The 13,346-nt window shown below is 41.1% G+C and overlaps 1 protein-coding gene across 13 annotated transcripts in view; it reads left to right on the top strand.

Moving 5' to 3' along the window:
* Positions 1-13,346, top strand: part of SGIP1 (SH3GL interacting endocytic adaptor 1) — a 214,827-nt gene that overhangs the window by 141,988 nt on the left and 59,493 nt on the right. For all 13 annotated transcript variants that reach the window (XM_036351643.1, XM_036351642.1, XM_036351646.1 and 10 more), the window contains 5 exons: positions 3,143-3,167; positions 4,105-4,156; positions 5,993-6,078; positions 8,390-8,482; positions 12,554-12,628. In XM_036351643.1, coding sequence (XP_036207536.1) covers positions 3,143-3,167; positions 4,105-4,156; positions 5,993-6,078; positions 8,390-8,482; positions 12,554-12,628 — 331 coding nt within the window. The remainder of the gene's footprint in view (positions 1-3,142; positions 3,168-4,104; positions 4,157-5,992; positions 6,079-8,389; positions 8,483-12,553; positions 12,629-13,346) is intronic.

The following is a 13,346-nucleotide window of genomic DNA, read 5'->3' on the forward strand; positions in this document are numbered from 1 at the left end:
TGCATAATCACAGTTTCCATCTTAGAGGAGGAGACATGCTTTCAAGTCGATATGTCTAGGCCAGCCGTGGGCAAACTATGGCCCGCGGGCCGGATCCAGCCCGTTTGAAATGAATAAAACTAAAAAAAAAAAAAAAGACCGTACCCTTTTATGTAATGATGTTTACTTTGAATTTATATTAGTTCACACAAACACTCCATCCATGCTTTTGTTCCGGCCCTCCAGTCCAGTTTAAGAACCCATTGTGGCCCTCGAGTCAAAAAGTTTGCCCACCCCTGGTCTAGGCTGTCACATAATTCTATATGCCATCACTGAAGACAAAAATCAGTTTACATTGTTCAAAGTAAAATCTCAGTCATTTTCCTCAGGTTGAAGAGTGATGTATTCAAAGCAACAAAAAAAAGGGTCTTTGCTATGTTTGAAATACCTGCTTCTATCTGGCCAGAGGGGAAATGGAATTGAAAACAATGCCATCTAAAATATCCCTAGGTCTGTGCCAGTTCAATTAATCAGTTATTATTTAAGGCAAATACTGTGCCCCAGTTGAGAAACTGGTGGTTGGTTGGTTAAGCCACTTGGCTGAGTATCAAAGAAAGCAACACCTGCAAGTATGGATGATCTCAGGTGGCATCTCAGATTGTGAGAAGTTACTCTTTTTCTTTAAAGAAAAAAAGTGAACTAATTCAAAATGAAGGAAATTCATTCACAATCTACATTTAAGGGCAGTCATTGAAAATGTGGTCATTTGGTGCGCTTTTTAATTCAATGGGCTTTCTTCCTGAATGTGGTTTGTGTGGTCAACATCACTGTAACCCAGCTGTGGATTTATCATGCTGCAACATCAAGGCCATCAAAATCTGTATGCCACATCCAGCTGACAATGGGACTTTCTTTTCTGTTGCTGTTCACTTGCTGTTCAAATATCTGTTCCTTTCTAAATTGATCTTATTTTTATCTTTCCAAATTTCTAAACAAGCGTTTTCTTGCATATTTCTACCATGTCTTGCCTGCATTTAATGGGCAATTGTTTATTCATGTGGAGTTTTTAATAAAAATGTTACAGGGACTTCTTGTTCGGGGTCTCCCAACAGTAAATATCTGTTGAATGAATTGATACACCAGGAATCGGTGACTACAGAAGAGGCGTTGAACCTTTCTTGTTTTCATAAGTATTACATTTTTTATTAAAAGGGTAAAGGGGACTGAAAGGTCTTCAGTACAGCCTTAGGGCCTCCCAATTCCTGGATTTCAGGTCTCACAATACTTGAGGGGAACCATTCCCTAGAACTTAGAGTCTCTAGAACTTAGAGCCTTTGGGTCTCTTCCTTCAGACCTTATTAATAAAAATAGGACCAGCTGAGGCTTCATAACCTAGGAAAACATTTTAATTTAAACAATTTGTTCTCTTGTTATTTTTGTCAATACAGTCTTATTTTCCAAAAGCCAATCGATATCCAAACTCCCATAATGACTATAGCTGATTTAAATATCCACATGTATTTAAATGTTTATTTATAAATTTAAATAGGTATATTAATTTAATAAAATATATTCATTTATTAAAATAAATAATTGTATTTAATTAGATTTATTTAAACAAATTAATATTTTTAAACATAAAATATTTGTTTTTAAAGTTATTACTGCCGAAACCGGTTTGGCTCAGTGGATAGAGCGTTGGCCTGCGGACTGAAAGGTCCCGGGTTTGATTCTGGTCAAGGGCATGTACCTGGGTTGCGGGCATATCCCCAGTAGGAGATGTGCAGGAGGCAGCTAATCGATGTTTCTCTCTCATCGATATTTCTAACTCTATCTCTCTCCCTTCCTCTCTGTAAATATTTAAAAAAATAAAGTTATTATTAACAAAATAATAATTCTCTATATCACACACACACAGATTGTGTTATTAGTCAGGACAAGACAGAAACTAGTTTGAGAGATTGGGCCACCCACAACAAAACATGTATTGGATCCTGTTCAGATGGAAACTGCTCTTCTATCATAAATGAGTTGAAAATAAGACAAACCCCAATTCTGAAAAATCTTTACAAAATAGGGGAAGAAGCTTCATATAGTGCTATATCTTATCCTGAGTTATTGATGTTATCATTTGAGACAAGAAAATACATATTACCACTAGGTTGAGAGTTCACCAATGTAGGGAAGTAGAAAAACTCTTCGTTGACCACCCACCAAATTAATGGTCATACCCTTTGAAATACTTTCCTATCCTTTCACTCTTCTTATGCAGCTCTGTCGGCCCCATCATTCTCCTCAAGCAGCCCTGCCAAGCCACGCCCCACCCACAGTGCCTCCCTTCAGTGGTCTGTTTTTCTGGAAGCACCTCATGCTAAGAACCTTTCATAGTGGTTTTGAATCAAACCTTTGTATCTAATCAATCCTTCTGTTATCAAAATAAGTTTCTGGTAGGTCCTATTACTAGTATTCCTGTCAGGCCTGTTTGTATTCCAGTAGTATCACATGCCTTGAACTAAAGGAATGACCCCCCAATGGTAGATTGGTGGGCCAGGTAGCAGACAAGTAGAAGAAATTGGGGTGGGGCAACCTAGTGGGGAGGATGGAATTCCCTGACTCTCTGCATAGAACAGCCCATTCAATGGCAATGCTTCGAAGGTTTCCTTCTCTATAACATTTGTCACTTACATCCATTAAAAACCGCATTAGTAAACTAATGACTGTTTCAACTAGTTTATGGCCCCCATGTGATAAGAGCTGACAGTACTCCTAATATAGTCTATGATTTTCAAACATTAAATGTAACTTAAACTTGGACTTACTTTCTTGTCTACTAGACTTCAGGGTTGTTTTTTAATAGACTATTTCATATTTAATTTTTACTTTATATTTACTTTAATATTTACCAGATCTACCCAGGTAAGGGATTTTTCTGGTTTGGGAGACTTATAATTTACCCTTCCTTTCTCTCTATAATCCTAAGTAAAATGAAAACTGATTTATATGAATGTGTCTACAATTTCCAACTTGAATGTGATTCTGAGAAAATTTCCATTTTTCCCCATCGATTTCTTTGAGTTCAGATTAATTGCAATAACAGAAATATACATATTGTACATAGCATATATGTGGTCTTAAACCTTATAGTGTCTATTTCTAATTCTAGGGTGCAATTAAAAGGAACTTATCCAGTAAGTATATCTTAGCTACCAAAAATAGAGTACAGTTTAAAAGAAGGAATAAGTTCCTTGGATCTTGAAGCATATATACATTTGACTTATATACTTTTGGGCTTGATTTTTAAGACTTACAAATACCTTTTACAGCAAAGAAATACAATGATAAAGGGGCTTAGTGGGTTCTGAATGATTAATGTTTAAATTCTGAAAATGAATATGTTTTGGGGAAAAAATTTGCTTATTTTCTTCCTGTATTTTTCAACTCTTGTATCATTTGACTTTAGAAATGAAGTTCATCAAGTGTGTGCTTGGTGATGAGGGTGTGGAGAGGGGGCAAAAGGAACTGAAGATAAATACGACTTACCCATTCTTGTGTTATTTGGTATAAAAATTTTAGTCAGCCAAGGTGACATGAAATAGGTTGTAATATACATAGGGCATGATCTTCCTTTGCTGCATACAACACATTCTAAGGAATTCTAAATTCATGGTTCCTGGTTAAAGGTATAATATTTTCTTGGCATTTCAAGAAAAGAACAGGCAGAGAATGCTAGATTCATGTCCTATGTACATACGGCCTGGCTTAATGTTCTCTTATGATAATTGGGAAGCAGACCTGATCAAGGCATCAGACATTCAGAGAATGTTATGCTACTCCACTAGCTCTGCAGTATACAAACCTTCTATTTGATGGCTTAGCATGGTAATTCCTTGGTCAATTAGGTTTTTACAAATGCCAGAGAATATGCTACTACATATGCCTAATATAAGACTGTTGCATTGCCAGGGGAGAAGGTTTGTTTGTGGCTTTGTTTTTCAAAGCTTTCATGTTGAGTTGCTTATTGATGGGACTTAACTCTTTAAGTGTTTCCAAACATAGCTCAGAAGACAGATAAGTAAGGAATGGCAAGAAAAATATGCCTAAAAATTCCTTTGTCCTGTGTATCAGGTGAAGAAGTGGCCAGACCCAGGCGTTCCACACCGACACCAGAACTCATGAGGTAAGTGTGAAAGACACTGGTTGTGTTTCCTGCGAGGCAACACCACTGTTAACAGTGTAGCCTATCTCATTTGGACTAAACTCGGCTCCTTTTACAAAAGGACCTGCCCATGTGTGTAAGTTCATAGTGTGATTCATGTATGTTATCATTTCTCATAAGTGCAGCCTGAGAGACACCTTTAGGAAAGTACTCTGTAGTCACCTACAGTAACTATCTATCAGAATGTGCAGTCCCCTCACTAATAGCAAGGTTGAAAATTTGTATGAAGAGGTCCTTTGGGATCTGTATACCAAGCTGAAATCCTATATAATAAAAGGCTAATATGCAAATTAATTGAATGTTGGAATGACTGGTCAATGTGCACTGACCACCAGGGGGCAGATACTCAATACAGGAGCAGCCCTCTGGTGGTCAGTGCACTCCCACAGGGAGGGCACCGCTCAGCCAGTAGGGAGTGGGCTTAAGCCATCAGTCAGACATCCCCTGAGGGCTCCCAGACTGCTAGAAGGCGTAGGCCAGGCTGAGAGACCCCCCCCCCCAAGTGTATGAATTTCGTGCACCAGGCCTCTAGTATGTTTATATTTTTCTACGAAGAATAGCCTGTTTAGTCAGATACAATTTCATGATACATTTTACCTGCCACACACCAAAGGAATCTTCTGTTTTGTTTAGGGCAAAACATTGTATTTTATACTGTGTATTTATTGGATTGAGCAAGTATTATACAAATGGACATTGTTTTCCAAAAAGACTCCTATTTAAAAGATGAATCTTTTTATTTTCCCTTCTTCTCCAACCCCTCCCTTCTCCCCTTCACCTCTTACCTCCCACCACCCACACAAAGAATTCATTAGTATTAATCTAGGGAAGAAATGGAGAAGATTATGCAACCTTTCGTTAATAATGAGTTTGAGTAATCATTGGGAAAAAGGATGAGAGTTTAACTTATTACTCTCTTTTCCTCCCTGATTTCTCAGTACTCTTTTTCTCTTTCTGAGATGTGCTAAATTAAGGTATTAAGAGGTTGTAACTAGTGTATTGGGTAGGAGGCAGGGATGGATGCAATTAGAAGCTGGTAGGCCCAGTTTCTTATTTAAACACAAACTTCCTGGGTGGCTTATCACTTAGCCTCCCTGGCCTGACTTTCACTAATTATAAACTGCATTAACTATAACATAGAGATGTGGCGAAGACAAATACCAATGGGTGGAGATCTTTTTTTTCTTTTTTCTTTTTCAAATTAGAAGAATCCTATATTCTACATTTAGAGCTGTGTGCTTTGGGAACATTTTATTTTATTGTTTTTTTAATATATTTTTATTGATTTCAGAGAGGAAAGGAGAGGGAGAGAGAGAGATAGAAACATCAATGATGAGAAAGAATTGATTGGCTGCCTCCTGCACGCCCCATACTGGGGATCAAGCCTGTGACCCAGGCATGTGCCATTGACGGGAATCGAATCCTGGACCCTTCAGTCCGCAGGCCAAGGCTCTATCCACTGAGCCAAACCAGCTGGGGTGGTTTGGGGATCTTAAAAGAGTAAGGTACTTTACAATAAACTTATCTATTCTAGGTAGAGGTTCTCTCCTTCAAATTATTTGAAAGGGTACCTTGGTCCCCCATTGAGGGATCTTATCTCCTACCAACTCCCTTGTCCATAATACATTTGACATCCTTACATATACTTTCTAGACCTACGGGAACTTACACACATGCATACATACAGACACAAGTGCACACGTACATCTGCCTTACTGTAAAAAATATGTGAAAATGTGTATGTGTTTTTCAGCATTAATATCCCCTTTATGTTTTGCTTTAATGTGTGTGATTTAGCAAAAAACCTCCAGATGACACTATGGCCTTAGCTCCCCTCTTTGGCCCACCATTAGAATCAGCTTTTGATGAACAGAAGACAGAAGGTAGGAAAAATGTATATATCTGTAGTGTTTTTTTTAACTTACTTAAAGTAAATATATGTGTTTTGAAGCATATTCTTAATGTATCATCAGATCTCCAGTAGCTGTGTTTGGTAATATAAAATGCTCTTATAAAAAATCATTTAAGAACACCATCCCACATATATTAAAAAATATTATTTTTTCTAGGATCCATTAGTGAGGGAAATTATATTTAAGGGTTAAGGACAAGACTTAAAACCATAATAGGCAGGCTAAGCTACTGTAACAAAGAGGCGCCAAAATATCGTGACTTCAACAAGATAGAATTTTATTTCCCTTTCACGTTAACAGTCTCAAACAACATAGGGCTGTAGGTTGGCTCTGCTGTTTGTCTCTGGGTCTGAGAGGGCTGCTTCAGCTCCCGTCATCTCCCAGCCAGAAGAAGGGGAGTAAGGTCGGGAAGGGCCAAAGGACCTCACTGCCAATTCTTGTAAGAGCAAAATCTGGAAGAGACATACATCACTTCTAACCAGAGCCCATGATAGATCATTTAGTGCCACAGGACCAGCTAAAACTCTTTCACTATGAAGAAATGGAGAGAATGCTGGAAGACAGCTAGCAGTCAGCCACATCTGAACATTTTTCAGGGATTTGGTTAGGAAGATGTATAAGAAGCATCCCTAAATACTCTTTCAGTGATTTGTCTACAACTTAGGTCTCTTATTAACTTATCTGTGATCATCTGTTCTTAAGGACATAATTACGTAGGGACTGAAGGTGGGATTGGATTTGTGTCATTTAAATCTACCTATTAAAAGAATTTCATAACTATATCAAAACCTAGTATACAAAATAGAAAACAGTTCTTAAAATTCAAGGTGGTATTCAACATTGAATCCATACAAAGAAAATACTGCTTTACATCCTTAAAGAATGTTTACTTTTATGCTAAGACCATGTATGAGGTTTACGATGGAGAGGAGATGCACGCCTGGACTTGTCAGTGAGCCTGGCTTGATTGCTCTTTAGGTGGTTTTGGCCCCAGAAATTCCGTGACGTTCCAACATTTGTACCGAGCACATTTGCTTTTCTAATACCCACACTTACCTGTCATATATACACACTCTCACTTGTTTTTGATTGACTTTTCTATCACTAGTTTTAAAAGCCTGGGAAAGTATATGTATTTTGGAGTCAGGCATGCATGTATGCCTGGGATCAGATTTTAGCTCCTCTGTGTTCACCATGTATGCTCTTGGGCAAGTTATATAATCACTCTAATTTTTGGTTTCCTCTACTGAAAATGGTACTAATAGCAACGACATGGCGGTATTTTTTTTTCACATGGCGGTATTTTGAGGATTAAATATATATAGTAATAGCTATGGGCCTTGTGGTAAGTGATCTATATACATCTTGTATACATTATATTTATATTCTCCTTCAATCCTTTAAATAAATCTCTGAAATTGCTTTTATGTCTATACTAAAGGAAGGGAAGCTCAGAGTTTAAATGACTTGCCCAAGGTCTACAATAAGTATGGAGGCTGCATTAAATTCATATTCAACTAACTTTCCAGCTTGTGTTTCATAACATAATGAATTACAATCAATACTTATATTGCCCCTGGTACATGATAGGTGCTGGAAAGAGCTGGTTATTTACATTGTTACCATAGCAATAAAAAAATCAAAAGGAGAAGACAAAACAAGTAGAAGAAATCTTAGATTCAGTGTCCTTAGATTCAATACCTAATTGCTCTGATTTATTTTAGATGTCTAAGCACTTGTTTATTTTTCTGGTTCTCTTAAGTATTTACCATTTTTTGATCATTTAATTTCTTTCTATGATGCTGTGAAAGGTTTCTTTAAAGACCCTATAAGATCCTTTAAAGATACAAACCACTGTATAGAACCCAGGCATTTTAGTTTTTGAAACATACTGGTATTTCTAGCAAACTTTAAATAAACCAACTTAAAGCAACTTTCCATGGGATTAATGGCTGGATTTTCACATGGGTACCAGAAACTGAGCCAGTGTATTCAGAATGTCCTCGAGTGATCAACCAGAAAGAAAATGCAGTTTTTACTTAGCTGTAGATAAACACACAGACACTCTCCTGTACACATACAAAAACACACCCCCCACTCCTGTTTCCATTTTCTGCTTGAAAAGAACAAGGAGCAGCATGTTCCTAGATTAATTTGCTAATTCTGAGCCAGGAGGGAAGTAATTTTGTGAAGCTCAACTTTAAATTGAAATGTTAAATTCTAAAATATAGAGGCATTTCTTTTGTAAACTCACCCTGGAAAATTTTTTTTATGTTTCCAGTTCCTTTAGATCAGCCTGAGATATGGGGTTCAGGCCAACCAGTTAATCCAAGCATGGAGTCGCCAAAGTTAACAAGGCCTTTTCCCACTGGAAGTAAGTTATGTGCCTGCTCTGTCTGGAAAAATAAGTGACTCATTTTACTGTCTGTCTGCATAGTGAAATTGGGCAACTTTTAGAAAGTCTACGTAAGCAACATTTGGACTATATAATATTCAGAAGAGATGTTATTCTAACAGGCTTTAGAGTTAAAGGGGCCAAGGCAGGTTGTCAAGTCAGGAATAACATAAATAAAGTAAAATAAGTAACTTTGGATCATAGTCTCTTCTGATATTCCACAGACTCACTTATTCATTCATTCATGCATTCAGTGTGCATATGTAAGAGTGAAAAGCAAGTGAGCCAAGAACCTACCATGCTCCAGGCCTGGGCTATCACACAGCGCAGAGGTATCACACAGCACCAGGTCAGGCGTGGTTTCTGATAGTCCTACAGAACTGAGGCTGCATAGGATAGAAAGGCCACATTGAGAGGAGAGAATGACAATTGGAGAGCAAGGGAAATGATGCTATATGGTAGAGAGAAGCCGAGACAGGAGATCTGGGCAAATTTATCTCAAAGCAGGGCCATCAGCCCATATTATTCCAGCATGCCCCTCCCCCACTCCAGGTCCTGAAGATCTTTAGAGCCCTTTGCCTGCAATGGGTTAGGCTTTTGGGGCTGAATGGATTGCTCATTAGGTCAAGCCACCTGTCGGATGGATTTATTGAGTTCTCATTTCAGTGGACTTATCTTAGCAGATGTGCATGGGAAAAGCACTCCTTAAAAATCCTATGGGAGAATGATTGGATCTCAGAGAAAGGTGTTTGGGGATGGTGGGAGGATGCAGAGGGTATTTTTACGCTGTGAGGTTCGCATAGAGACCAATTAATACTTTTTCCAGTTCAGCATCCCCAGGGCTCTGCTTTTTGATGCCTAAAAATAATCATAGGAATTAACCAAGGGATTCCTAATCAACGGCCCAAGAGGCTGTTTGTTGGAAATGTTGCTATAAAGCCATGTGATCCAATCTTTCCAAAAATATCCTATCTAATAAAAGAGAAACATGGTAATTAGCATACGACTGCTACCCTTCCCATTGGCTAATCAGGGCGATATGCAAATTAACTGCCAGCCAAGATGGCAGCCGCCAGCCAGGCAGCTTGAAACTAACATGAGGCTTGCTTGCTTCAGTGACGGAGGAAACCAACATTCCCCGCCTGCCTTGCCGGCCTCTGAGCCTGCAGCTTGAAACATTGTAACAAATATAGAAGCTAAGCAAAACCCCAGAAACCTGCTTTCAGTGAGCCGGGATCTCAGAGCTGGAGTTATACATTGTTTCGATTATAGAACCCAAACAAACCAGATACCTGCTTTCAGCAGCAGAGGCCTCAGAGCTGGAGCCAGAGCTAAAGCTGGCCCAGAATAAAAAAAAAAAAAAAGAAAAAGAAAAAAAAGGAGCAGTTGGGAGCTTCAGCCCTCAGCCCCTCACCCAGACTGGCCAGGCACCCCAGTGGGGACCCCCACCCTGAAGGGTGTGTGACCAGCTGCAAACAGCCATCATCCCCTCACCCAGGCTGGCCAGGCACCCCAGTGGGGACCCCCACACTGATCCAGGACACCCTTCAGGGCAAACCAGCCAGCCCCACCCATGCACCAGGCCTCTATCCTATATAGTAAAAGGGTAATATGCCTCCCAGCACCGGGATCAGCGGAGCCGAGAGGCCTCCCAGCACCGGGATTAGCGTGACAGGGGGCAGTGCCCAAACCCCCTGATTGCCCTGCGGCTCTGTGTGTGACAGGGGGCGGGGCCACAACCTCCCTATCCGCCCTGCTCTGTTCGTGACAGGGGAAGGCGCCCCAACCTCCTGATCAGCCCTGCTCTGTGCCTGATACAGGGGAGCTCCCCAACCCCCTGATCGGCCCTGCTCTGTGGGTGATAGAGGGCAGCGCCCCAACCCCACCCCCCACGGGCCCTGCTCTATGTGTGATGGGGTAAAGCCATAACCTCCCCATCAGCCCTGCCCTGAGTGTGACAGTGGTGGCTCCCCAACCCCCTGATCAGCCCTGCTCTGTGGGTGATAGAGGGCGGCACCCCAACCCCCTGATATGCCATGCTCTGTGCATGACAGGGTACAGAGCCCCAACTCCCCTATTGGCCCTACTCTGAGTGACATGGGGGAGCTCCTCAACCCCCTGATCGGCCCTGCTCTGTGCGTGACAGGGGGTCGCTCCCCAACCCCCATGATGGGCCCTGCTCTGTGCGTGACAGGGGGAGCTCCCCAACCCCCTGATCGACCCTCTTTGTGCATGAAAGGGTAAGGAGCCCCAACCCCCCTGATGGGCCCTGCTCTGTGCGTGACAGGGGGCAGCACCTCAACCCCTGGATTGGCCCTGCTCTATGTGTGACGGGGTGGCACTGCAACCTCCCCATAGACCCTGCCTTGAGTGTGACAGGGGGTGGTGCCCCAACCCCCCAATCGGCCCTACCCTGAGCGTGACTGAGGGTGGCATTGCAACCTCCCAATCCGCCCTGCTCTGTGCATGACAGGGGGCGGCGCCCCAACTCCCCAATTGGCCCTGCTCTGAGCCTGACCAGGGGCTGCACCTAGGGATTGGGCCTGCCCTCTGCCACCCGGGAGCAGGCCTAAGCCAGCAGGTCGTTATCTCCTGAGGGGTCCCAGACTGTGAGAGGGCACAGGCCGGGATGAGGGACGCCTCCCCCTTCCCCCCGAGTGCACAAATTTTTGTGCACCGGGCCTCTAGTCTATATATATAAAAGCCTAAGCAACTGAACAACCAAACGACTGTTTGACTGGTAGCTATGACGCTCACTGACCACCAGGGGACAGATGCTCAATGCAGGAACTGCCCCCCAGTGGTCAGTATGCTCCCATAGTGGGAACACTGCTCAGCTGATCCATAGGTGCCAGAAGCCAGGCTCACAGCTGGCAAGAGCAGCTGCAGCGACATGAGCCTTTCCAGCCTCGGTGGCAGTGCTACCAAGCAGCAGCAGTGGCAGGCATAGCAGGGGCCAGTATGTGTGGGAGTGACCTGGTGCCCGGCCCAGACTTGGGCTCCTCCCAGGCCACCTGCTGTTTCGCACACTCCTATATTCCTCGGGGGATGTTGGGCCAAAACTGGCTGTCCAACATCCCCTCAGGGGTCCCAGATTGTGAGAAGGCACAGGCCAGGCTGAGGGACCCCTCTGGTGCACGAATCCGTGCACTGAGCCTCTAGTTTCCTTTATAAAACAGGAAAAAAAAAATCAACAACACTTTTTAATCTTTCAGAGATGTATTTTCAAAGGATTAGAACCTTAGTGGAATGAACTCTTTGGATATAACAAATATGGCCAATGACAAGAAAACATTCATTTAAAGAATGGATAAAAACAAAAGTACTCTTGAAGTAGTAATTCCTAATTTTGCCTATAAAATGACAAGTCTAGTTCAGAAGGATTGGGGCCATAACACACCTTTTCTATCTTCAGGGTATTTTTTTCTGTAAGTTTTACCAAGGTAAAATGTTCATTCTTCTTTGATTCAAATCATTTTGCTTCAAACTTTCAAAAATATACTAAAATTTACGACATGTAACTTAGAAAAATTTTCCAGACTTAATCCATATAAAGCCACATGATCCAGTATTTCCAAAGACTGGATATAATATCCTGACTATGTTAAGAACTTCTCACCTGAGTCCCCACCCAAGCTGTTCTCATTTCCTTGGTCACGCCCTGGATTGTAACTGTGTTAACTTGATGCCTAATGATTAAGTCAGAAATTCCTTGAAGGCAGAGGCTCCTTTTATTCAACCCTATGTACCTAGTTCCTAGTACAGATATAGGAGGTTTATCATAAAGTAATGAATTATTAAAATGATAATATTATGGTTATTATCTGATTTCTTTTGGCAAATTTTTATTATCATAAAGTGGAAGAATCTGAATGGGTCCTGCATCATCCCTTAGCTTTGAATTTTTAAAAATATATTTAGACCATTAATGGCTATTCCATTTCTGAGAGCAAGAATATGAATGAAAGCTTAAATCCTGCTTCGCTACAGAATATTGTATAACTCAGGGAGAAAGTAATCAATAATGCTTGGCATCTCATCTCTTGGCAGCACCTCCTCCACTGCCTCCAAAAAATGTACCAGCCACCCCACCCCGAACAGGCTCCCCCCTCACAGTTGGACCAGGTAAGCTTTAGTCTTTCTGTTCCAGGAAGATGAGGCAATCAGAGCAGTATCCCCGCGCCTTGATGTACCCATCATGTGTTGCAAGCTGTAGACTAGACTAACCATGAAAATGTTTGCGTTTAGTTTTACTTCTGTTACAATCTATCACGAATCGGGCTTATTTTAAAGAATCACTCGCAAGTTTCACAAAAAGATTCACTTTCTCAACTAATTTTTCCTCTGTATATTATTGCTGAATGAGGGTCGCATTTACTTGTAAAATGAAAGAAAAAAATCTCAATGTCGAAAGTCATTGTTTAATTGACATTGGATCTCATTTTCATGATATGCAAATTAATAGTCTCAAGACACAACTGTTAATTTTCCAAGAACGGAAAACATTTTTGCCAGAATTAAAACTGTTTAGTCTATAAAGACATGAAATGGTTTCCAGGATGTGCAGTATACTGGTAAGCTCCGGCAGTGGGGAATTTTTTTCTTAGTAATCATAAAAGTACCTAGCTTCCCATGGCAAAAAGATGTGCAAAGATGATGAAATAGAATAAGCAAGTGCTGCATGCCTTTAGACAGATAATTTCTAAGGCACCCTTGTTCTTTTATTAAAATCAATGCTGTATGTTCAATTTATAATCTACCTCATCTTATTGGGCTAGCAAGACAAAAGCAGAAATAGTTATTTTATGTGTCTGGGCCTTTAGAATGTGTTCTTTATCACCTT

This window comes from Myotis myotis, unplaced genomic scaffold (genome assembly GCF_014108235.1).
Source record: "Myotis myotis isolate mMyoMyo1 unplaced genomic scaffold, mMyoMyo1.p scaffold_m19_p_2, whole genome shotgun sequence".
NCBI lineage: Eukaryota > Metazoa > Chordata > Mammalia > Chiroptera > Vespertilionidae > Myotis > Myotis myotis.